At 45.5% G+C, this 26,281-nt stretch overlaps 2 protein-coding genes and 2 pseudogenes across 2 annotated transcripts; 1 reads left to right on the top strand and 3 right to left on the bottom strand.

Annotated features, from left to right (window-relative positions):
• Positions 1-5,484: 5,484 nt before the first annotated feature.
• LOC147977494 (uncharacterized) lies at positions 5,485-6,260 on the bottom strand (annotated as a pseudogene).
• Positions 6,261-9,401: 3,141 nt separating this feature from the next.
• On the bottom strand, positions 9,402-18,446 carry LOC125553292 (uncharacterized; annotated as a pseudogene).
• A 1,490-nt stretch (positions 18,447-19,936) lies between these two features.
• On the bottom strand, positions 19,937-20,983 carry LOC125550114 (putative aquaporin PIP2-1). Its single transcript, XM_048713028.2, has one exon. It carries the CDS (start codon positions 20,866-20,868, stop codon positions 20,014-20,016), a length of 855 nt encoding a protein of 284 aa, XP_048568985.1. The 5' UTR covers positions 20,869-20,983; the 3' UTR covers positions 19,937-20,013.
• A 3,308-nt stretch (positions 20,984-24,291) lies between these two features.
• Positions 24,292-25,886, top strand: LOC125553315 (protein MIZU-KUSSEI 1-like). Its single transcript, XM_048717125.2, has one exon. It carries the CDS (start codon positions 24,478-24,480, stop codon positions 25,423-25,425), a length of 948 nt encoding a protein of 315 aa, XP_048573082.1. The 5' UTR covers positions 24,292-24,477; the 3' UTR covers positions 25,426-25,886.
• The last annotated feature ends 395 nt before the right edge of the window (positions 25,887-26,281 follow it).

Below are 26,281 nucleotides of genomic sequence, written 5' to 3'. Positions count from 1 at the left end.
TCGGTCGGTCCGGCCAGTAACCCCGGAAGACGCGCTTAAAACGGCAGCGGCAAACGTGGGTGGAGGCCAGGCCAACCCCGACAACAAGGGTGCCGGCAACAACGACGACGATCGGGACAAGTGTCGGAGTTGCGGCATAAGAGCATCTCCAACAGATGCGCAACGAGCGGCGCGCTAAAACAGTTTTGTGCGTGGAGATAGCGGTTTTTTGCGCACGGCAGGGCGCTGGCTCCAGTAGCGGCTGCAAAATATTGCACGCGCGGCCCCCTCCAACAGACGCGCTAAACTGCAGCGCACGCGAGTAGCCGGCGCTTGCCATATGATGCATTTTGGAGACAATATGATGATATTTTAAACATCAAAACAAGACATGGCATAGTTTAAAATCATACAAACAAGTTCATGAATAAAAGTTCAAATTCATGCCCACAACATCATCCAACCAAGTTCAAAATCCGAACCAAGTTCATGACAAAAGTTCACACAAACGAATGGCACATCAACAATCATGCCTCGTCCTCGTCTTCATCCTCCTCCTCCTCTGATTCATTATCCTCATCCGAAGACGATTCTTCCTCCTCCTCTTCATTGTCACGCGCCGCATTATCATGTGGAGCTTGAAAGGTGTTGGCAAGATCTTCACCGCATCATACGAAGATGTGTAATGAGGCACACCGGAAGACATTCCACCCATGCCGCCCAGAGGTGCTCCCATGCCTCCCATGAGAGACGCAAAACTCATACTTCCCATGGAAGCTCCGAAGCCACCCATGCCTCCCATGGCCCCCATGGTAGCTACGAAGCCACCCTTGCCATCCATGTCGCCCATGGTAGCTCTGAAGCCACTGATGCCTCCCATGCCGCCCATGCCACCCATGCCGCCCATGCCATCGCCATGCCGCCCATTCCACCCATGATGCCCATGCCGCTCATGCCAACCATGGCTCTTTTTTGGACCAAGACTTCTTCATGGGCAAGATTGATGTACTCTGTTTGCTTCTCATCGAGCATAGATGTGTCCATAAAGAACAAGTACTTCTCCCATTCCAACAACCTAGTTCGCTCCTCCATGGCCAATTTCTTCTCCTCCAATGCCACCTTCTTCTCCACGGCCGCCACCCTTCTCTCCTCGGCCGCCAACCTCCTCTCCTTGGCATCTTGGTTCCTTGACATCTTCCTCACATCGTTCGCTTCCTTTCTTGAATTTACAATAGCTTCCATAGCATTTTTTAGCTCGTCATCTCCTTTTCCTCTTCTTTTTTTTTCTGTCTTTCTTGCATCCATCCGGTCTTTTTGGCTTGGAGTACGAAGCCGAGTTTGGTGTAGGGCTTCTCTTGCCGTCATCACTTGATGCCTCCTCATCATCATCATCCAAATCAATAGTTCGCTTGCGTTTGTTGCTCTCCTCATCATCGACACCATCACGGGGCTTCCATTTCTCATCACCCTTCAATTATTCATAGCAATGAGGCAAGGTAAATGGTCTCCCTTTCTTGATCTTCCCTTTCTTGGTCTTCTTCTTCTCTCCTGGAATAAGTTTTGTGCAATAGTGAGCTACAAACAAAAAAACAAATTAGCACTTGAAACACCAAGAAGAAGCATGATGAACAAGTTAGCGCTAAAAACCCAAAATTTCCAGCACGACGCTTATATAGCGCGGCTGTTGGAGATGCTCTAAAGGGTCACTGGGCCCGTGAGTGCCGCATGATGCCGGCATGCGTCGAAACCGTGCAAGCAGATCGTCCGGTGAGAGGGCATTGAAGGCAGTTTTTTTGCCCAAAAATAGCCCCCAAAAAAACAACTATAATGCTAATAAGGCTGCTATCGGAGATGCTCTAACATCAGTTCAATGGCGGCCGGTGTAGACTTGCACTAGGGTAGGAGGCCGACCAGCAACACAAGACACCCGTACGATGGCTGAAATCGGCTCGGTGTAATGCACGGTTGTGATGGCCATCAATTGTTGATCCACCCTAATCGCGTGAGCAGGTAACTCCGTAATTTGGATCAAGGGCATCAGACATGATGGCAGGGCCACTCCATTATTAAGTTTGCTTATGCATGCTCGGATTAAACAGTTCCATCACTACTCGAACTTTCATATACCTCGGGGGTGTCGGGGTCTTTGACGAGAGTCAAAACACAGACGCTCGGAAAACTAAACAACGCCGAGAGCCACTCTCGGCAAACCTGGCTTCACGACAACTATCTAGTTTGTCGTCACTGGCTCATGGTGAACAAGCACTGCACGACAAACCGCGTAGACACCGAGAGCCGTGCACGGTAAAGAGGAGCCACGTGGCATGCCCGCTCGAAACAGACGGCTCCGTCAGTTAACTTCCAAATTACCGAGAGTCCGTTTCTCGACGCTCGGCAAAGTATATGCCACATCCTTTTTCCTTTTGTGTGTGTGTTCTTTTACCCTCTATGTTTTCGTCTGATATTTCATATCTTTTAATGACTAAAGTTTCAAAATGCCATGACTTGTGTTTTGTGTTAGATTTTTTCAAATCTCAACTTCTAAGCACTACTCCCTCCATTCCTTTATATAAGGTATATTATTTTTGCCGTGGTGCCCAAGGCACAAAATGATAGCGTATTTAGGACGAAGTTATCCTTGGCTAATTTCTTCGTTAGTGGCAAGTAAATCAATTATGCCATGAAAGAAAAAGAGATACTTGCAATAGGGAGAAAATTCTTACTGAGCACAGCTAAACGATGAAGATCCCTAGACCTAGGGTTACAACCTGTACCAAGAGGGCTCTTGGTACATGCAGCTATTACCGAAAACGGTTATCGACCCTCGGTACTGAGTAAGCCACATCATATTTACCTTTTATTTGTGTGTGTATCTTTGCCACTCTCATTTTTTGTCTGATATCTCATGTCTTTTAATGACTCAAGTTTCAAACTAACATGACTTTTGATGACTTGTGTTTTGGGCTAGATTTTTTCAAATCTCAACTTCTAAGCACTATAAAGTAAAAGAATGAAAACAGACATGTCGTAACATGGAGAAGCAGGTATTCATCAACCCCTACCCCCTCTCGGTGCCTGTCAACGTCGTAGACCATCCGGGCCTCCGTAAGGGCGCACGGCCGGAAAACACCATCTCGGTAATGTCTAACTAAAATGGTAAGGTGCTTTGCGAAGCATGTAAGAAAATAAAAGGAGATGTAAACAACAGCAAAAGGAATAACACACATATTTACCGAGCACGACTACGAATGGAGAGGACGTGCGGACCTAGGGTTACGACCTTAACCATCAACACTTGTGGTCTTGTTAACCATCAACACTTGATGCTCTTTCTTGGTTTGTACCTCCGTAGCTTTGAGCGTAGCGAAGAGCTCGGGAATTTTCTTATCCATCCCTTGCATATTATAGTTCATCACGAAGCCTTTGTAGCTTGGTGGCAGTGATTGAAGAACTCTGTCAATAACACTATCATCCGGAAGATTAACTCCCAGCTGAGTCAAGTGGTTATGATACCTAGACATTCTGAGTATGTGTTCACTGACAGAACTGTTCCCCTCCATCTTACAGCTATAGAACTTATTGGAGACTTCATATCTCTCAACTCGGGCATTTGCTTGGCCCTCCGCGAAACCGAGTCTTCGATGGGCGATCCCGTGACAGAAAGGGCTTAGACTTTGTTTGTCATCTCGCGATGACCTGTCGTAACATGAAGAAGCAGTTGTTCACCGTGGCCTACCCCCTCTCAGTGTCAGTCAATGCCCTAGACCGTAGGGGCCACCAGATGGGTGCTTGGTCTATAGAACCGGGCGAGGGCCATCAGATAGGTGCTTGGTCTTTATTTTCCTATGACATCACACATGATTTCCCATGCCGCTTCCGGGCATAATTTCATGTGGTGCCTTGGAGATCAGGAATTTCCGGCGATGAAACCCTAGCAGAGCAATAAATTTCTCGAATATTGCACACGTGCCTGGAAAATGCGGGGGGCGTGGCACGTGTCATGCGATGGCCTCCTTTGGGAGCACAAGAAGTTTTGAGGCCACCGGAGCAACATGCCCCGCGCTTCCTGCACAAACCGGACACATTCCCTCTCGATACCCAGAAACCACAAGTACACACATGCAAACTAAGAAGTTAATTTGAGCTCAAATGCATATAAATCAAACAAACTCCCACATAATTACTCTCAAACTAAAAACCACAAATCACTATACTTATAGAGCATTGCACGAGCTAATCTAGCAATGAGAGATGAAACGACAAAGTTGCTAACCTTTGTGAATACTTGGATAGATGGGGTGTCTTCAATTTTTGACAAATCTTGGCAAAAATGGAGGAAGAGCTCGAGCAAGTGGAAGAACAGAGGAGAGAAAGGGGAAAACAGATAGAATGGGCTCGGGCTGGACGAAGGGTTTATGTAAGAGCAGTCGGGGGCACGGGCATCATTAGTCCCGGTTCCAACGGCTAGGAGCGATCGGGGGCACGGGCATCATTAGTCCCGGTTCATTTGGTACCTCTAGTTCCGGTTTGTGATACAAACTGGGAGTAAAGGGGCATCAGGCTGGGGCCCCAAGAGCTCATTTAGTCCCGGTTTGTAACACAAACCAGGACACGCTCCTAGCCATTGAAACCGGGACTAATAGTCACATTAGTCCCGGGCCGAATCCAAACTGGGACTAACGATCCGAACGTAAAGTCTGTTTTCTACTAGTGAATACATAGCAAAATCACAAATGATGATTATATTCCAGGAAGTGCAAGTAAGCTCTGTGATCACCACGTTCCCAATTTCTCGAATATTCCAAAGCCACTCAAGTCACAAGTAACACAATTCCCAATTGCAGAAGCACAAAAGAGGCAGTCGATATTACTCAGCTTCATTAGGACGATGAACCCTCCTTGACATCAATGATCATGATGTATCCAATCCTGCACAAACATGGGAAAACATCAAATATCACAAATAACAAATCCTCGGCTGAAATCCCAATAAATCCCAATACAGGAACAAATCATCCAAAAAGAGGAGGGGTTCAGCAGCGCGACCAACTCATATCTCCTTGACGCTGTAGCGAGGATCCATGCACTCGGTATTTACAGGAGAGCTGCGTATTTGGATTGATTAGAAGGAGGGCAAAGAATGCCGGCCAGTTACAGTGTGCAAGCTAACGCATTAGCTAGCAAAGGAAAAAACAAAGCCAACACAAAGCATAAAGTTAGCATGGCCACCAAACGTGCCGTGCCAGCTTTCTGGAGGCGATCGAGACATGGGATGGACAATGCCCGCCTTGCTCTGCACGTCAAGTTCCTTTTATCTTCATCATATTCAAAGATAGCAGATATATATTGTGTAGACGTGCCAGAGGTATATATTCTCTATCCAAATAGTACTAACATTCTGGCTTACTCATTTCTGTCCGTGATTAATGTTGTGTGGATAATCATAACCATCCATGGGTATATACCATAAGACAAAAATGAGTAAAATTTATGCCACAGCAAATGTTATGATTATTATTTCAAATTTATTATCCTTTCTCGCAGATAAAAAACAATCATTATACTAATCTAATCACGGACATCATATGGTACAACCAAGGCGGTGTTGAGGTTGAACAGAATGTGCAGCCTCTCGTTATCAGTTTGCAGCGCCTCCGTCCCTGGCACATCTTCAAGATCAGTTTGGCACTCGTTGGAAGTGTCGCCGGCGATATCCACACAGTGGGGCAGACGCAAGGAGTGCAGGATGCCCTTGTCACCTTGGTGATCCTTAATCATGGCTTGGCAGATGTTGAGCGTGCTCACCACGTTCTCATATTGCAGCTCACAAATACTGAGAGCGTACATCACCAGTGTGCCTTTTTTTTTGTGTTTTGTAGCATTTTCTTGACCTTGACACTAGCATCAGTGACACGGCCCTTAAGGATGTCGATGGAGACGAGCACCAAGCCAGGGAGGTCTTTAGCCTTGGCGCTCCGCTTGTCCGACTGGAGGGTCGACAAACAGAATTCCTTTGTGACATCGGGGTCTTGGGTCTCACCCGAAGCGTTCTTGCACGCTTCCACTATGAGGCTTGTTGCCTTAGGTTTTCCACCGCCAGAGCCACCGGCTTGAGTAGTAATGGCATTGGAAAGGAGCATCAAGACTATCATAGAGAAGAAGATGGAGGTCGGCGACATTATTGCCATTGTTAGAAGGCTAGATACAAGCCTTGAACTGTCCTTAAGCAGAGGGAGATAGAGTGGAATGGATAGAGAAGGGTGTGTATTGTAGAGATGGATGGATGGATGGAGGTGTTCGTGAGGTTGAGTTTTATTTATAGTGCGTGCAGTGAGAATTCATAAATGAAGTATGCCGCTTGATCATGGATACACATATTAATTAGTGTCCAGTCTGTGCACATTTTGCACCTCCGGCTAATAATGCCCTTTATATTCATAATACAATTGATGCACATTTCAAATTTTACTTTTATTAATACACATGTTGCTTCCATAGATTCTTTAATGTAACATAGCTTGATCATGGATATCCAAATGATGAGTGTCCGTAGAATGCACAAGGATATACTGGTGCTCATTTTGTATCTCATCAGGTTAATGCTCTCTATGTTCCACAAATACACAAATGCTCATTTTAGATCTTCTCATAGTAACACATCTAACATCTATAGACTCATTAATGCAACATAACTTGAAGATGGATATCTAATATTGATCTCATCCATAGATTCATTAGTGAAACGGAACCACTTTGCAGATGACAAATATGTGCACGACCACTGCACGATAAGCATCTAGCGGCCTGCTGCCTACTGTTGCCATGCAATGGACGGAGCTGATTGCATTGTCGTGCACACATCGTCTGCACACTATCGTGTGTATAGCACTGCTCTTAATGAAATATAGCTTGATAATGGATATCCAGATAATGAGTGTCCGTAGAATGCACAATGATATATCAATGCTCATTTTGGATCTCATCGTATTAATGCTCACTGTGTTCCACAAATACACATATACTTATTTTAGATCTTCACATAGTAACACATATAACATCTATAGACTCATTGATGCAACACAACTTGATCATGGATATCCAAGATGGATATCATCCATAGATTCATTAATGCAACACAACATCTAACATCTAACATGGATCTCATCCATAGATTCATTAATGTGTCATAGCTTGATCATTGATATCCAAATGATGATTGTCCGTAGAATACACAAGGGTATATTGGTGCTCATTTTGGATGTCATTGTATCAATCTATGTTCCATAAATACACATATGCTCATTTTAGATCTTCTTGTAGTAATACACATCTAACTTCCAGATACTAAGCTCCCAAGATTTGGAGTGTATTGATGCGTCGGTGACTAGCTATAGGGTCACTATGGACCCCTCCTGTAAGGGTGTGTGTCGCTGGTTGAGAGTAACACAAACCTAACCGTAATGGGCTGCTGTTTTCCCGGTTTTGAGAAGGTATAGTTTGGCTTATGTTTTTCTTTATTTCTATTATGTTATGCTTTTAATATATATATAGTTTTTTCTTTTCTTGTTTGATTATTGTTATTATTATTATTATTATTATTATTATTATTATTATTATTATCAATTGCATTTTTCACATTTTTAATAATGAATAAGCTTTCTATATTTAGAGCCGTCTGGTGCATCGATGGCTATGAGTGTGGCTATCGGCCCCGCTTGTATGGGTGTGTGTTGCTGGTTGAAAGAAACGCACACCTGGCCAAAATGGACCAACCGGTTTTTCCGGTTTTGGGAAGGCATTGCTTGTTGTTTAGTTTTTGTTTATTTTTTGTGCTATACTACTGTTTTTAATATTTTCTTTTTCTATTTTTTGTTTCATTTTTATTTCTTCTCTTTTAGTTTTTCGCCACATTTTAATTCATGAATGTTTATTAAAATTCCTGAATTATTAAAAATGTTGAACTATTTAAATCCATGAATATTTTTAAAATTAATTAGAACTTTTTAATTCATGAGTATTTCTAAATTTAAAGTTCATGAACATTTTTATAGTATGTGAAATCTTCTAAATATGCGGGGCTTTTTTCAAATTCATGAACATTGTTTGGAATTCAATAATATTTTTAAAATTCATGAACATTATTTGCTCACCGGCGGCAACGGCCAGATCAGGAGCAACTGTAGAAGGGTCAACCCCAATTGCTGATCAATCAGTTAATCCCGAAGTCTTGTTCCTTTACCGAAAAAGGCTTTCGCCCCGCTTTATATATAAAGCATACGGCCGAACCGATACAAAGTGATGAGGGAAACCTCTTACAAAGCAGATCAAAGATAGAACAAGATTACAAGAGTGCCCACACTCTATCAAGACAAACCCGAGGCTACTAACTAGAAGAGAGACCGCGCCTCCATGAGAAACCACCGGACGTCGATGCAACACACACACACCAAGTTGTCGCTGGAGAGGGCACCCCTGCCCTCTAGCTCCGGACCGTGGAGCACCGATCCTGCCTGCACACAACAAGGACCGAGAGCGATGCCCTCGACATCACGTGTAAAGGGTAGGAAGCCGTCGGCACCGCCCCAAGCCAGAGCGGAAGGAGCTTCGAGATAGGATCCGAGCTCGCCCGCTGATGGTGAAGAAACGCAACCGAAGGGTACCTGCGCTCCACGACGACGCCCCCAAGAGGGTGATGACGCAACAGGCCGCCGCCGTCGAGACCGAAGACACAGTCAAGGGTTTTCACCCGGAGCCCTGATGCGGGGAGAGATACCACAACGACGTCCTCAAGAGGGACACGACACCCACAGGCATCGCAAAAGAAGCTTTTTCAACAAAGGTTACGAGTGTGTTTCAAATCTTCAAGTTGGCCAACACTACGAAATACTTTCCTCAGGTACACTATGTACGTTGCTAGCTAGGGGTGTAAGAACAACCTACAGGTTACCAAATTTTGCTCAACTGCTAAAATTTTATCATCGCAGATCAGAGCAAACACATGTCTGAAAACCAAAAACCACCTAAAGTTACCAAATTTGCGTCAACTGCTAAAATGTAACTGACCAACATACATTCAGACAAGTATAACTTTACCAGCTCCAATGATAAACTGCAGCATCATGCACATCTTACTTGAATTCTAGTTTGCATTCTACATCAGGAACAATAATGTTTAGGTACTCCCTCTGTAAAGAAATATAGTGATTCTTTACAGAGGGAGTAACAATCAACAAAACACATAAATCACCCGAAGTTTACATTAACACCGGCAGTCCATGATACGATCTTCTCAAATACAGTGGTCCATTACATGCTTCTAGTAGATGAGATCATCACGAAATCCACACATCGTTTAATATGGACAATTATTGTTTTGCAAAGGTCTGCAACAACGATAATTGCCAAGATAACTGTGGTAGCACCTAGTAGTAATACCCGCCTCCAGAATGCCCGCCTCTGTAGTGTGGTCGGAACAAGCCCCTACCATATTGCTGCATAGAATTGGATTGAAAAATGTAAGCCAGAAAATTACACAAATAGAGGATAACCAAAAGACAAGACAAACACCTACATCTGACCCTGCAAAAAAAAAACACCTACATCTGAGGCAGGACCAGGACCAGGGCCATAGTAATCACGTGAAGAAGCACTCCCCACCCCAAAAGAGTCTGCAAGTGAAAATATACCATGAGAAATTATCTCAAAAATAAGGATTAAAGGGACTCCATCCGACATAGTATTATATATTCAAGAAAGGGAACATGTCTCTGCTGCATCGAGGATTGGATTCAAACCTCTATAGCAGTTCCCTCCAGAAAATGGTGGCTCATCATAGTGATCAAATCAGTTCCCCCGATAAAAGGGAGGCTCGTAATAGTCAAAGCGAGGGCATACACAGCGATCAAAGTACCCAGGATCAGGTTCCTGTCAAACAAAATGTAAGCTCGGTGGAGATGGCTACAGGCAATTACTTAGCACTCAATTTTGGGGAGATTGTCTTGTTGCCAAAGATTAAGGAGGCCGAACGGATCCAACAGTTCAGACCCATATGCCTCCTTAATGTCAGCTTCAAAATTTTCACCAAAGTGGCTATGAATAGGTTAAACTCAGTAGCTGACCATATTGTCCGGCCATCTCAAACGGCTTTCATGCAAGGAAGAAATATACTCGATGGCGTAGTAATCCTGCATGAGACCGTCCATGAGATGCACCGAAAAAACATGAGTGGAGTCGTATTCAAAATCGACTTTGAAAAAGCCTATGACAAGGTCAAATGGCCTTTCCTCCAACAGGCCCTAAGGATGAAAGGTTTCTCTAATAAATGGCGTCAGTGGATCCATAATTTTGTAACTGGAGATAGTGTGGCCATCAAAGTCAATGATGACGTAGGTCATTACTTTCAAACAAAAAAAGGACTACAACAGGGTGACTCCATGTCCCCAATGTTATTTAACATTGTCGCTAACATGTTGGCTATTTTGATTGAGCGCGCCAAGCAGGACGGCCAAATTGCAGGAGTAGTACCACACCTTGTGGATGGTGGCCTCTCTATTCTGCAATACGCCGATGACACAATTCTCTTTATGGAACATGACCTAGATAAGGCTCGAAACCTGAAACTCTTGTTGTCAGCATTTGAGCAAATGTCGGGCCTTAAAATTAATTTCCATAAAAGTGAACTTTTCTGCTTTGGAGAAGCCGTTGAGGCGGCGGCCGATTATGCTGACCTGTTCGGTTGCACACATGGCCAATTCCCGATTAAATATCTGGGAATACCGATTCATTATCGGCGTCTCACCATTGCGGAGTGGAAGCATGTAGAGGAGCGGATAGAGAAACGTTTGAGCAGTTGAAAAGGCAAATTGCTCTCAGTTGGAGGACGGCTGGTTTTGATTAACTCCGTCCTCACAAATATGGTTCTTTATATGCTCTCTTTCTTCCAACTCCCAAAAGGGGTCCTACAAAGACTGGACTATTTTAGATCCAGATTCTTTTGGCAAGGAGATGGTGAAAAGAAAAAATACAGGTTGGCCAAATGGAGTGTGGTTTGTAGGCTAAAAGACCAAGGTGGCCTTGGAATTCATGACCTGGAAGTCAAGAATGAGGCCCTACTTAGTAAGTGGTTGTTTAAACTTCTTACCGAGGATGGTGTTTGGCAAACCATGCTGCGCAACAAGTATCTAGGTCAAAAGGCGGTGTCTCAGGCATATTGGAAACCTGGTGACTCGCACTTTTGGGCTGGCCTAATGGCAGCAAAGAAACATCTCTTTTGCTTTGGGTCTTTCGCGATAAAGGACGGGTCGGAGATTCATTTTTGGGAAGACATCTGGCTAGGCAATGTCAGTCTCCGAGAACAATATCCAGCCTTGTACAACATCGCTCGCGATAAGAATAAAACTATTGCGCAGGTGCTCAGTTCATTCCCGCCCAATATTTCTTTTAGGCGGGATTTGATTGGCCCCCGTCTTACGTCATGGCATAATCTTTTATCCCGTCTGGATTTGATCAATTTGACACAAGGTCGGGATGTGTTTCGCTGGAACCTTACTGCATCGGGGTCTTTCACAGTAGACTCTATGTATCATGCGCTCACGCATTCTGAGGTACCGGTGAGTAATAACAAGAAAATCTGGAAGTCAAAGATTCCACTAAAAGTTAAAATCTTCATGTGGTATCTTCGTAGATGAGTTGTTCTAACCAAAGACAACCTCGCACGGCGCAACTGGCCAGGGAGTAAGATGTGTTGTTTTTGCACTCATGAAGAGACAATCAAACACCTCTTTTTCCAATGCAAGTTTGCACGTTCTACGTGGTCAGTCATCCAAATAGCGTCAAATTTGTATCCGCCCACAAGTGTCGATAATATTTTTGGTCATTGGTTGGATGGTATTCCAAATAGGTTGAAAACGCTAATAAGGGTGAGAGCGTATGCCTTACTATGGTCGCTTTGGCTATGTAGAAATGATTTGGTTTTCAATAACAAAAATGCTTCTCCTTTGTAGGTTATTTTCCGTTGTACGCACTCGCTTCGTATGTGGTCTACGCTACAACGAATGGAGTACCAACCGCTGTTCAAGGCGGTGTGTATGCGGTTGGAGCAGGTGGCTACGGAGGTTTTTACCCAACATGGGTGGCAGCATAATCTCCGGATCGGTCCACCACCCCTTTCGACATAGGCATAGTGTCGGTCTATATGACTCTACTGTCGCCCATTTGTCGTTTCTTCTTCCTTTCTTTTTATCAGACTTTAGGTGATTGGCTGTGTGCATCTTAGTTATGTAGAGGCCAGGTGTTATTCATAATGCTTTGTATCCTCTTGATGCTATTTTTTGAGATAATAAAAGCGCCCTTTATCGAAAAAAACACGAGGCCAACCTGTGGAGAAATATAGATTTTCACCAAAGTGTCCACCAAAACTAGGCCTCCCTGATGAAGGTTCCCATCTACCACCTGCTAGTAATAGTCAGTGGCATTAATAAATAGTGTAAAACAAGTTGATACAGTAGACTAATGTACTGATTCACAATAGGCAGTCTATCTCGAAACACAAGAGTACGTCTCACATGCTCTGAAGTCAGATGGTGGAGCTTCAAAAGCATCATTATTGGATGCAGAATTATATCTTCCACCGCAACTAGGGGCATGATTATTGAAATCCCTACCACCCTGGAAACCTGCCCGACAAGGGACTGATTCTCCCCTAATATAACTTCTATCTGCACAATCATAAAATTTAACAAACAAATCCACATATATATAACTAACACATGTAGTAGCAAATTTGAGGCAGCACAATTAATTACCAGGTCTGTTAAAACCAGGTCCAGAATGTCCAATCCGAAAGCCGCCACTCATTCCTCCTTTCACAGCTTTACTTTTACGTAATGGATTTGAAAGTCTAACCCGTACCTTTTCCTGAGTTAAGAACACCAAAATCAAGGACATGCGAGAATGTTTGTTTGGTACAAGGAGTTATATATACAAACAAACATGGTAATATTCCAAATTAGAAAATACCTTCGGTTTGCCATCATCACCCAATTCGGTGTTGTTGATGGCTTCAATACAAGCAAGAGCTTCCTCATGGGTTGAGAAGTAAAGAAATCCGAAACCATTTCTTTTGACACTTGACATGTCACAAGCAAGCACCACACCTAATAAACCGTAAGCTTTGAATCGGTCCTTAACACGATCTTCATCCCAATATGGTGGGAGTCCATCAATAAAAACTGACTTAGCCTACAACATGAAAAAGTATTTCACGGCATGACAAATTGTAGGCTTGCGTAATGGTTGGATACGAAGAACAAATAATTGGGAACAACCTAATTATGAAAATAGGATACTGAAGGAGATATTTTTTGGTTCTTTCACGCCACTATAGAAAATGTCTGATCTAAGATTCAAACTCTAAATAGGTGATTGGTGCCAAATTATCCAAATTGTAGTAACAAGCTTCCTAAGTACAGTACCTAAATATGATCAGAATTGCAAACTGTAATTGTTAGATATACTACAAGTAGCTAACCCGTTATTGAAGGTACGGTGAAATCCTTCTACATGTCACCTCTTTCACTAACCTATCAATATAAATTTAAGGCAACTTTGTTATGAAGGAATTCTCTACAAATACAAGAGGCCGGATGGTAAAGGTAGGTTCAAGCACCTTGTACAGAACTTCTGCATCTGTTTCCTTTATCGGCTCTGCAAAAGCAACTTTTGCAGTTCTCTCGGGATGACCAAACACAACATCAGGTTCCTGCAGCCTTTCAAATGCAATCATCGCATCTCCGTGGCAAGAAAACTCAAGAAATGCAAAGCCCCGGTTCTTTCCCTCATTTTGAGTATCAGGAACCAGAGTTAAGCTTTCAACTCCTTGTATCCCATACTCATTCAGCCTTTTCTTAATCTGAAAAACAGAAGGTACATAGTTTATCAAGTAAATTACTTGCTGGCTCATGATTCATGATTGCTTATATTAAGAAAAACATACAGCTTCCTCTGTCCATGTATTGCAAATATTTCCCAAGAATAGTGTGTCGTTGTCCTCGCTAGCACCGATACAACATTGCTTGCCATTTATCTGCAGAAAAAGAGAATTTTACATATGTATCACATCCCACAAATAATGATATCCTATTAAATACTCCCTCTGTAAAAAAGTAAGACGTTTTAGATCACTAAAGGGAGTATGTAATATCAAGGGAGCTGGATCATTACCATAGGATTCTTCACCTCAGCAAGCGCCCGAGCCACCTGCTGTTTGTTTGCAAACCTGACGAATGCAAACGCCTTGTTCTTGTTGGTGGAGAGATCCTTGTGGAGACGGACCTCCACAACATCACCGACCTGTCCGAACACCTTCCTGATATCCTCCTTTTCAAGTGCCTATTCTTGGCCATTTCTGACATAATTAACCATCTGCTCATCCTTCTCCACCCTAGCATGATCCTCTTCTTCTTCGACCTCGGTTGTATCCTGCCGTTCACCAGCAAGATCCTCCAAAACCACCTCTTCGCTATCCTTCTCCTCTTGCTCGGCATCCATTTCTCCTCCGCCAGCTACGTTGTCTTGATTATTTCCTGCATTATCATTTGCATTCTGTGCAGTAACATCACCCTTTACCGCTACATCGTCATCATTTACACCTCCATACCCTTTCACCTCTTCTGATTCGTTCTCTACTGTTTGCTCGTTTGCATCGGCCGCTGGCACCTGCTTGTTATGTCCTACTTTTCGATCATATCCCTGAGAAAATAAAACAAAATAAATTATGAGAGGTAATATAATGCAATGTAAGATTTTTCGAATGGAAAATATTCACTAGTGTAAAAAACGCTCTTATATTATGGGACAGAGGGAGTAGTTCTTGTGCACAATAGGGAACCAGTGGGCGGAAAATGCGAACGGTATCGAGGCCGTCAGGACGCCATGTGGATTCCCGCTGGCAGTGTATCCCTCACGTATTCTATTTATTTTTGGCCCGTATTGGAGCAACCAGGCCCCACGCACATGCAAAAGTCTATAGGGCTCTGACGCGAAGCTGACATGTACGAACAGCACTGCAACGATCTATACATGTTCGACCTGGTGTGGCGGAGGCATGTACGACGTGCATGTCAGTACTGGAGCAACTTTGCAGAGTCAGCACCACAAGTTTGTTCAATCGCAGACGTGGCAGACCGACGACCAGCTAACACGCAAGTTGGTTCGCTTGTTATCAGTTCTCTAAGCAGTCCCAATTACATTGATTGTTATAGTAATTGTGAGGTTTGACCATGGATTTGACCATTGATTGTTGTAGTACATTACCACGATGTAAGTCATGTGATGCTTGCGATCTAAAGAAGTTTAACGTTTTTGGAACATGTGATTGTATCAAGTCAACCTCAACGACGCTGTCACGGATGTAACTAGCATTAGCGAGTTCAGGTTTTACATGTGACGACCCCTATTAACCATATAAATATCATTAGCCAGTTCAGGTTTTATGTTCCGCCGCGCATCCTGGTTCTCTTTTTACAGTCATGTCACGTATGGGAATTTACTACGCCATCACCTCAATCACAGTTGTCGCCATCTACCCCTGCCGTGTGAATTTTTTTTATGGCTATAAAATCCACCCAGCCGAGATACTTGAGCTCGCTAATGAGGATTGTCATAGGGCAAACAGTCTTTTTTAACAAGCGCTAGTTGAGATACTTAACACTACCCAACGGCAGGGTCATGCTCATTGCACGTTTGGCATTCTTGTCACTCAACTGCCCGGCGTGGCGCGGCAGGCTCGACGAGAAATTTTTTTGGGAGTAGCGCTTCCATCAGCTTTCACCTCGTACAGGTAGCCCACGAATGTGTCGAGCACGCGTGCACTCCTACAGTTTTGACATGCCCGTGAGCAGAGCAGCCGGAAAAGAGATGAACAATGGGCATGCGTGCACTGTGTTAACAAGGATCAAAATTCTCTCTCAAAATAATAATAAAAAAACCCACCAAAACTGACGCGCCCTCCTCAACTGTACTATCAGCTCACGCTCGAGACTGACGCAAACGGAGCAGTCCATCCCACCCCACAAGTTCTGATTCTAGTAGTAAGGTGCCATACAGTGCGACGATGAGATTAGTATCTCCAATGGACGTTTAGTCAGTTAATCTGTACCACCCGTTTGGTCCAGTTAAACAATCACATAGTACTATAAAACATGATTCGCATGATAACTAGCGGATTTATTTAGTGCTTTAAAATAAAATTAAAACGCCTAGCACATCTGCATTAGCGAGTAAGGCATACTGAAAATGGTAGTCACAACAAGCATCAGCCACGCAGGTAATATAATCTTATACTTCAACTTCCAAAATATGAAGCCAAGGCTACATTTTCATCTATTATGCCAACAAAAACAAAATTCAACTCAGGGCCTAAAGGTTTTGTAAGAAACAAACTTTTCAGAGTTTCTGAACTCTGTATTTCCGTTCATTTGCAATGGAAAGGGGTATAGCCCGGTTCAAAAAAAAAGAAGCTAGCAACACTCAAAGCCACACATCGTAAATCAGAATTTCGGATAGTCTGCCAACACCATAACAATGTTCAGATAATTAGTCAGCGGCAGATAACCAGACTATAGACCAACTAAAACCTGCAGCAAATCTGTACATTACTAGCAATTGGACACTGTAAAATCCAAATGCTAACATATATTCAGTTCTAGTTCGTCCAGCACATATGCACCAGCTTTGTACAGAGTTTAGTATATTAGAAGAAAATTGCCATTGTTAGAAGGCTAGATACAAGCTTTCTAACTGAGGGAGTATGATTCCGGCCTGCCTGGTGCTCGGCCGCCATAAGCCCGCACTCACCAGTGGGAGCTTATAACAGGGACAAAAGGGTAAAACTTAACTGTCAAAGTATGACAAGTAATAGAGTTAGTATATTAGAAGAAAATTGCACCCTTCTAATGGTATACAACTAAGCCAATATCTTTTAGTGGTATTTTCGACTACTTTTTACTCGTAGAACATAAAAAATCTTTTGATTTACAAATATAGACTTACTTTATTATTAGAGCTCACTACATGGTCAGCCTTAAGAGAATCATTTACCTGAAAATAACAAGGACAGTTTTGGATAATACAAAAATACCAAGGTATATGAAACATTGTTGGTACATAGTAGCGGTTTGCAACTTTCTGCTGGTACACAGCTAAGACAAGATCTTTTAATGTATTTTCTACTAAGTAGCGAACCTTTTCATAGTACATAACAAAATCTTCATTATTTGGGAACTGAGGGAGTACAAAGATAGACTTACTTCATTATTAGAGCTCTAGGGTGATGAATTCATATTGTCTACATGGTCAGCTTTAAGAGAATCATTCACCTGAAAATTACACAAGGAAAGTTTTGTATAGGTCACTTGTTCTGCATGCGCCTTAAATATACATTGATGTAGAAAACAATACCTGCAGGCTAGCATACGGCTCTTTCTTCAGCACATTTGCCACACATTCTAGATGTTCATCGGTGATATACTCAATGCGTGGATAACCAGGTGGTGGTGGTTCCAAGTTTGGAATGTGCGCAAAGTCCGCATATATAAGCTGCACACACACACACACACACACACACACACACACATATATATATATAAGGTACAAACCTAAATCGACAAAACCATAACTTTTGAAGTGAACTTACATGGAGAAGGTGAAGGCATCCCGCAAGTCTTTTTTTCTTCCCATTTTTGTATGCCGTTATGCCAGCAATAAGATAATCAGCAACGAAAGTACACCAGTCCAGATTAATTATATTTTTATAGTCAACGAGATCTTTCAGAAAACTTGTATCAACATATTGACTTGTGGATGGAGCTAGAAACGAACTAAGGAAGCCACTCATAAAATAGACACAAAATTTCTGCGGACCCATATTCTTATCCATGGTTATTCTGCTCCAAACATCATATTTACTCTTACCAACTAGGGATTTGAACTCTGATTTCCTTGCATAAGCAAGGTCTGCATGGTCAGGATCCGCGGGATGTTGAAGTTTGGTCCCACCATTGGGCAGATTGTAGAAATCCTTGACACGAGACCGTATGTCGATGTAGGTGTTTTCACCAATTTTGAGAGCCTTCTTATCCAAATCAAAATTCTCAACTAACAATGACGTGACAGTGGGATCTAAGATGACATCCGGTTTCATCTTGAGGAAGGCACCCATCCCCAGACTGTGCACCAATTTCACCTTTTCCTTATCATTTGACAATGCTCTAAGACATTCTGCAACATGCGGGGGGTGGCAGGCGTGTGATACAAATCTTGGCTAGAACGCAATTATGCCAACAGTCAGTTCACATGTTACTATATATAGTTTAAAAAAATGACAAGCAAAAACAGAGTTTTAGATATATATATAGTACCTTTGGCTTTGGACCCCCTCTGCTAGTGCTCCCAACTTTGGTTTTGGCCATGGATGGCTCTTGCTAGTATTTGACAATCAAACTGCAAAAATGGGCAGGAAAGAGATGGGGAAAATGGATCTGGAATTGAACTCAAACAAATTGATCCATCACATCAGGAGGACTGCATACCTAGTAGGCAAGAAAAGGGAATAGAAGCGTCGTGCTTCCCCAGCTGCTGTCGCCGCTCGATCCATTCACGACAGATGAATGCACCATGGACAAACTTGGTCTCAAACCCTGGTTAGGGTTTGTCTTTCCCATGCCGGTTAGGACAATAAATGCCCTCCAAGCTTCATTGGCGAGCATGTTCATCGACCTCCCCTTTGCTTGCCGCTCAGACGGCCGGTAGCGGCGAGGGGGGTCTCGGTGCCTCGGCTTCGGCCACTATGTAGTTGAGGTTAGTTTTTTTTCCTTGTGGGGGCGGCGTTCGAGCGGATATCTTATTTTCGAGTTGGTCTTCCGGGCTTTGAACCTCCTCAAGTTCGTCCACCATGGCAGAGTCCGCAGAGCTCCGACGTAGATTCATGTCGTCTCATTTGGACGGCGAGGTTAGAGTCTCTTCTGTTGATGAAAGGTACTAAGTGTGAACATGTGGGTGGCAATGTCCAAAGAATCTGTTGTCAAACCAGACACCTACAAAGACAGACAGGAGCTGATTGATTGTCAATGGCAAAATTTCAACCGGCTAACTACATCCATTATCTTGACTCATTTGTAAACCCTACAATAGTGAGCAGTATGTAGGAAAGGTATTGGAATTGGGCGATGGATTGGGCATGAGGTGGGTCGCACCGGCCGCATGCTTGTTGTTGTAGACTTGCACCTCGCTCATGCATGCCCACCTTGAGTCAGCCTTTCTTTCCCACAACGGGATGGGAGGAATGCAGCATGTATCACGCTACGCTACAGTGGACGACGATGCATGGCTGCTGCAGGTCGGAGGCCAACGCTCTGGCGCTCCTCCTCCTCCTCACAGCTTTGACCGGCGATCCACGCTTCTGGCAGCCGGTGAGGTAGCAGCTGTCACCCCACCAATGCTGCGGCCACAACCGTCGAGTCCGGGAGCTGCAACCATCGTGACTACACAACACCCGGGGGATATTGCAAAAGCGTAGACGGCGAACCGGAGCTGCAACCGTGTGCAACAATAGAACCGGATATGTTTTGCAACAAGGAAAAAAAAGAAAACTAGTTTCAATAAATGTCATACAAGTTTTTGTGGTGCTCAAAAGAAGGTGAGGAATGAGTGACAGTGAATTAACGAGCAATTCACATTTACTACTACAAGGAAGACGATTAACTAAACACACAACACAACGTACACCACTTACATGTTTGTATTGTAATATTTGAATTAACTTACAACACCAAATTAAACCCTGCAAAGAAAAAAAAACTTACAACACCAAACGTACATATGCTCGTTAATTTGCATGACAGAAACTACAGAACGATTTTTTTTTTAAAAAAAAAAGAAAAAAAAAACACGAGACGGTGAATGCAAGCTAGCCATGCATGTACATTTTGCAGATTCGCTCTCTGATGAATGGTGGAAGGAAGGAAACAAATTAATGCATTAGGCTGTAGAGATGTAGTTGTGGCGGAAGGAGGCCAAGGCCTTGCCGGCCCCGCCCCTGATGATGTACTGGTGGTACACCATGGCCACGCCGGCCCCGATGAAGGGCCCCACCCAGAAGATCCACTGCTCGTCCCACGCCTTCTTGTTGTTGTACACCACGGCGGGCCCGAGGCTCCTGGCCGGGTTGATGCCGGTGCCGGTGATGGGGATGGTGGCGAGGTGCACGATGAGCACCGCGAACCCGATGGGCAGCGGCGCCAGCACGGGCACGTGGGAGTCCCTCGCCTTGCGCTTCGGGTCGGTGGCGGCGAAGACGGTGTAGACGAGCACGAAGGTGCCGATGATCTCCGCGGCGAGCCCGGCGCCCTTGGAGTATCCCGGCGCGAGCTCGTTGGCGCCGCCGCCGTGGCGCGCGTACTGGGCGCCGTGCACGGCCCTGACGAGGCCGGCCCCGCACATGGCGCCGAGGCACTGCCCGACCATGTAGAGCAGCGCGCGGACGAGGGAGACCTTGCGGGCGAGGAGGAGGCCGAAGGTGACGGCCGGGTTGATGTGGCCGCCGGAGACGCCGGCGGTGCAGTAGACCAGGACGAAGATCATGCCGCCGAAGGCCCACGCGATGCCGAGGATTCCCGCGCCGCCGCAGCCGACGGTGGCGTCGGTCTGGCGCTTGTGGCCGATGACGGTGGCGACGGTGACGTAGACGAAGAGGAGCGTGGCGGTGAACTCGGCGATGACGGCGCGCCAGAGCGACCACTTGCCCAGCTCGCCGGCGTTGATGAGCGGCGCCGGGGGAGGGTCACGGTAGTCCTTGGCGGCGTTGTTGTTGTCATTGTTACCGTTGGGCACCATGTGGATGGATTGATACGTACGGTGGAGATGGGTAGCTCTAGGCTCTAGCTAGCTGAATGGGCGATGGTTTGCTTTCTCGATCGATGTTGACAAGCTTAGCTAGCGAGCTGCATGTATATATAGCTAGCCTGCAGGTATGCTATTGCTATGCATGCCCTAGCTGCTAGAGTAGTTAGCACATGCTGCGTCTGGTTTTTGTCGGTCTAATAAAGTGTATGTATGAACTGATCCCATGCATGCACACCATCTCCTCAAGTGACCAACCAACCAGACAGTTGTCTTACTGAATGTGGACTCGTAGTCGATGAAAACGTCTGCTCCCACGGAACGCACGTCGCTGGTAGGTCTGAAATAAATCCAGAAAATTGCGCACATGTGCCAAGAACTTCCGATCGTAGTTTAATAAATGATCATAGTTTAGGGACAAACCGACATGCGAGGACAAAATTTGTTGGGTTTAGTCTCATACTATATGTGTATCTATCAATCGTAGAAGAAGAGCCAAACCACGAAGAACCAAGAAGAATGGCTATATAACGTTTTAGGACAAAGAATCCAAGGCCTGCCTCTTATGAACATGTGCTTAATCTATATAAGGTTGGGTTTGGACAGGACGTTGATATAACGGGCTCATGGCTAAATGAGGCTTGAACATTGGTCTAGTACGCAAGGATTGCGGAACATATTGCATATATTGTCACCTATTTAACCAAATTTCTCTGCAGCTATCATCTTTCCACTTTAGATTATAAAGTATATTCAACATAACTCAATTCATCTGACAAGCACAAAGCTGAGCCTTAATCACACTTGTTTTTTTTCCTTTAGAATGCATCTTACAATCTGTGTTGCTAAAATTTGACCACTTGTTCCTAGCTAGACTGGTTATATAAACTTTAGTATGTGTACAATAGTTATTTTTTGTAGTGCCATGATTATACTAATTCAAAGTTGTAGCAAACAGTTTTTATTTTGCGAAAGGTAGCAAGCAATTGTTAAAAGTAGCAGCTTAAAGAATTATACAAATGCTTTGCCCAAAAAAAAAAGTGCCTTTCACCCTGACCCGATGGCACCCCACGAAGTAAGGGCATTTCCAGTTTCTTATATGAAGATAAGGTGAGAAAAGGGGAGAGAAAAGGGTGAGGTAAAAGGGAATCCTAAAGATGAGTTGAAGAAAGAAAGAAAGAAGCTCTGTTGATGGCATCTCGATCGACTGCTTTTCTTTCATTACCTACATATATATGTTCACAACAATGGATTTTTCTTTAAAAAAAAGCAGTACACGTATGCAGCATGCAGAAATGTACGTACGTCGCATGCATGCATGTGATGCATGCAAAAGATGTACTAGTAATATTAAAATAGTACGTGGACCCATAAGAAGAACTGGTTGTCAAAAAATAAATAAAAGGACCCATGCATGCGAACAAGTGATCGGTGGTGTATGCTTGCTTTGTCAGTTGTTGCATGCCCATGCTAGCTTAGCTTTCTTTATAGTGTCTTTCATTAACTTACAAAAATGTTAGTAGCAGTATTGCTTCTCCATTAAGGAAAGGAAAACAGATAAGCCATGCATGCATGCGTGGGCAGGCCAATAATGCATGCCATCGAGCTATATACTTATATAGCTGCTGTACTTACGTCGATAAGAAAATCAAATTAATTGAGCTAATATGTTTATTTATATAGTTTTGTTTCGAATCAAAAGGGAAGGAAATATATAGTACTAGTGTAGATTTACCAAAGAATTTGTTGCCAGCCACGACTAAGTAATGAAGTGCTCCATCTAACTGCTTTTGACAAAGTCTAAAGGGAGGCTAATTAAGCTTTTTTTCCTTCTCTTTATCTGCCATCAAATTACGGCCCAGTTCTTTTGACCCGATTATGGGGAATCAGGGTCTGGAAAATCAGAAGCTAGAAAGAACTCATTTTGATTCTCTAGAATCGTCAAAATCGAACCATAATCGACAATGCAACTCAGAAGCAGCGTTTTGAGTTGATTCTGGCGATTCTGGAGCTCCCGCAAAAGAAAACGATTGGATTTTAAGGGTATACCCCTGTTTCAACACGAATTTACGGGCAAAATGCCCCTCCCACAGCCCGACCCACCGCAGCCAAGGAAACGCCACCAACCGCTCGCTCCCCTGTCCTCCCTCGATCCCCCCTCGCCCGAGGGTTCCTCCAGTCGCCGCTAGGGTTCCAAGCCCCGCCACCCCTCCTCCCTCGACGACCGCGGCCTCCTCGGAGCCCTGCCGGAGCCGGCGAGCGCGGCCCCGACGCCCCCATCCAGCCGGCCGAAGCAGTCCTCCGTGGCGCCTCCTCTGACCCCCATCCCGCCGGCCCCTGAGGTCCTCTACTCCGCCAGCCCCGACCGCTGTCCGCTGCCGTCCTCCACCGGCCCCGACGACCCCATCCAGTCACTGCTGTCCTTGGACCTCTGCCTTGGCGAGCCCCTTTTCTTCTCTGTACATGAAAAAGTGGATGGATTGATGGATGTAGATGATTTGATTTTCTTCTCTGTACATGGAACAACGGATGGATAGATGCATGTAGATGATTTGCTTGATTGATTAATGCATGATGTTAGTTTATTTGTACACGGATGGATGAATGGTGCAAGTATGCTACTACAAATTATTGGTTCTCTGAATGGTCAATGCTTTGAACCTGTATCCTTTGCTTCAAACTTGTAATGTTTAGCACCATAATGTAATGTTCAGAACATCATTATTTGCTCATATTCGATGTTAAATGGTTCGAAACAACTAAGTGTTAGCAATTCAACATCCAATTCCAGCTCAAGGACATTATAGACATTTCAGCATACAACTCATCCCATAATCTTAGACCACAATCTCAGAAAAGAACTCGACGGCCGATTCTGGCTGGTTCTTGGAGAAGCTGATTCTGGGGAAAGTTTTCCAAAAGCTGATTCTGGAGAATCAAAAGCTAAAAAGAACTGGGCCTACATGGCCGTGGGAATCTGCATGCAGCCAGTGGAAGTTCGTCGCCGGCTGCACTCTCGGCGGCGAAGACGAGCACATCGAGCCCCGCCGATGGGAATCATATGGGCGAGAGGAAGAAGAGAGAGCGGGCTAGGCATTGATAAATGGACTTCACGTTGTTGTCATAAACCTTTTTTCTTTCGTGAAAGGTATGTTCTACAGTGTGTGATTGGGTGCTCTTGAACCCACTAATTAGTGTTTTATGCATGCAACGAAATTACGCATGAGTAGAGTAGGTGTTATTTTTCACAAATCGGTAGAGCGGTGGTTTATGCAAACCTAGTCCATGGTTTTATGCAATTGATGTATGTTTTTTTTTAATTTTCTCCAATGAAATTACTTTTGTATGATATATGATCGGATCGAAGCCCAAAAATGGCGGGCAGCTTGGACGACGACCCAGCAAAGCAACCCTAACCGCCAAAACATAAACGGCCTCCCATCCATGCATGGAATGGAATCCCAGCTCACGCTTTGCCTTCCTTAATTTCGCACCACAAGATAACAACAGCCAGCCATCGAATTCCCTCCCCGTTGCACGAGGGATCTAGCTGCCATTCCTCTCAGTCTCCGGCGTCCGGCCACCGCACGCGCACGCGAGCCGATGGGCTTCGCGAGCCGCCCTAATAAGGTCGACGGCCCGCCAAGCCGGACAAGCAGCGTGGCCTCCTCCGGCGCCACGCCCCCGCCCAGCACCAGCGCCAGCGCCCGGACGTCCTCCATCTCCAGCGATGACGGGAACGGCGGTAATGGTGGACGGCCAGGCCAGTCCCCGGCGCGCGGCGCCCCGGGCCACACGCTGGAGGCGCCGTCGCGGAAGAACCGGCCCGCACGCAGCCCCTCCCGGCCGGCGCAGCTGTTCCAGAAGCTTCGCCGCGCGCTCCCCATCCTGGCGCCCCGGTGCGGGAGGACGCCGGCGGGGTCGGCGCGCGAGGTCGCGGCGTCGACCTCCTCGGGCGCCGCCGACTCCCACCTGATGTCGCGGCACGTCGCGTCGGGCGGCGGGAGGCGGCCGTGCCGGCGCGTGACGGGCACGCTCTTCGGCCGCCGCAAGGGCCGCGTCGCGCTGGCGCTCCAGGAGACGCCCCGGAGCCTGCCCAGCCTGGTGGTGGAGCTGGCGCTCCAGACGCACGCGCTGCTCCGCGAGCTCGGCAATCCCGCCGGCGCGCGCATCGTGCTGGAGACCGAGCGCCGCCGCGGCGGCACTGGCGACGGGCCTAAGCGCGCGCCGCCGCTGCTGGACGAGGTGGCCTGGACCATGTTCTGCAACGGGAGGAAGACCGGGTACGCGGTGCGGCGGGAGGCGACGGACTACGACCTGACGGTGATGGAGACGCTGCGGGCGGTGTCCATGGGCGCCGGCGTGCTCCCGGTCGCAGCTGGAGCTGGAGGTGGGGGCTCATCGGGGTCGGCGCCGGACGACGAGGTGGCGTACATGCGCGGCTGCTTCGAGCACTTGGTGGGGTCGTGGGACTCGGAGTCGCTCTACATGGTGACGCCCCAGGGCGGCGGCACCGGCCCGGAGCTCGCCGTCTTCTTCGTCAGGCTCTGACCAAAACGCCCTCTCCTTACTCCTTAGGAAGGAGATGGGCGGTGGAAGATCAGTGATGGCCACATGCATGCAAATGCTCATGCTTAGATTTTGATTAGATTTTAATTTATTTATTCTAACCCAAAAGCATGCACAACCCATGTATATACATCGTTGAAACAAGTAAAGCTAAGCTATGCTGAGCAAGATACCATCAGCATATACTCCCTCCATCCCAAAATTCTTGTCTTAAATTTGTCTAGATACGGATGTATCTAATACTAAAACGTGACTTGATACATCCGTATTTAGACAAATGTAAGACAATAATTTTGGGACGAAGGAAATACTATATGGAGCATGGACCATACATTCATACTACTAGCTTTTTTTCAATGGTTTCTTCTTCTTAAAACCCACCTCAACTACAAATCTGCCACGAGAGGCTTCAAGATACTATAATGTTATTGACAATTGCAGCTCTGGCAGGATGATCACACGATTCTTTCACTGCATGCATGAGAGCAAATTCAGGAACAAATATATCGCAAAGCTCTTAAGAGGCAAAAATGGTTTATTGCAGAAAGAGAACAACATTACATGGGCTACTTTTGGCCATGAGAATACCTAGTTCTTCCAATGACCGGCAACTAGGCAGGTTGCAGGACATCCGACTCTCCCTCAGCGTCCTCGCGGAGAATGGCAACCGCCAGCCGGCCGTCTCCTTCTCGGCGGCTCCTTCAACGTGAGCTTCAGCAGCACCATGATCTTCAAGCTGGGCGCCGATCCCTTCGACGTGGCGAGCAAGAGCATGCATGCGCTCCACTACCCGACGGACGCCATCGACGTTGTGCCAATCGACCGGTGACGGATGGAG

This window comes from Triticum urartu, chromosome 4A, assembly GCF_056163025.1.
Source record: "Triticum urartu cultivar PI428250 chromosome 4A, HENAU_Tu73, whole genome shotgun sequence".
NCBI lineage: Eukaryota > Viridiplantae > Streptophyta > Magnoliopsida > Poales > Poaceae > Triticum > Triticum urartu.
This window is presented reverse-complemented; position numbering and strand designations above follow the sequence as displayed.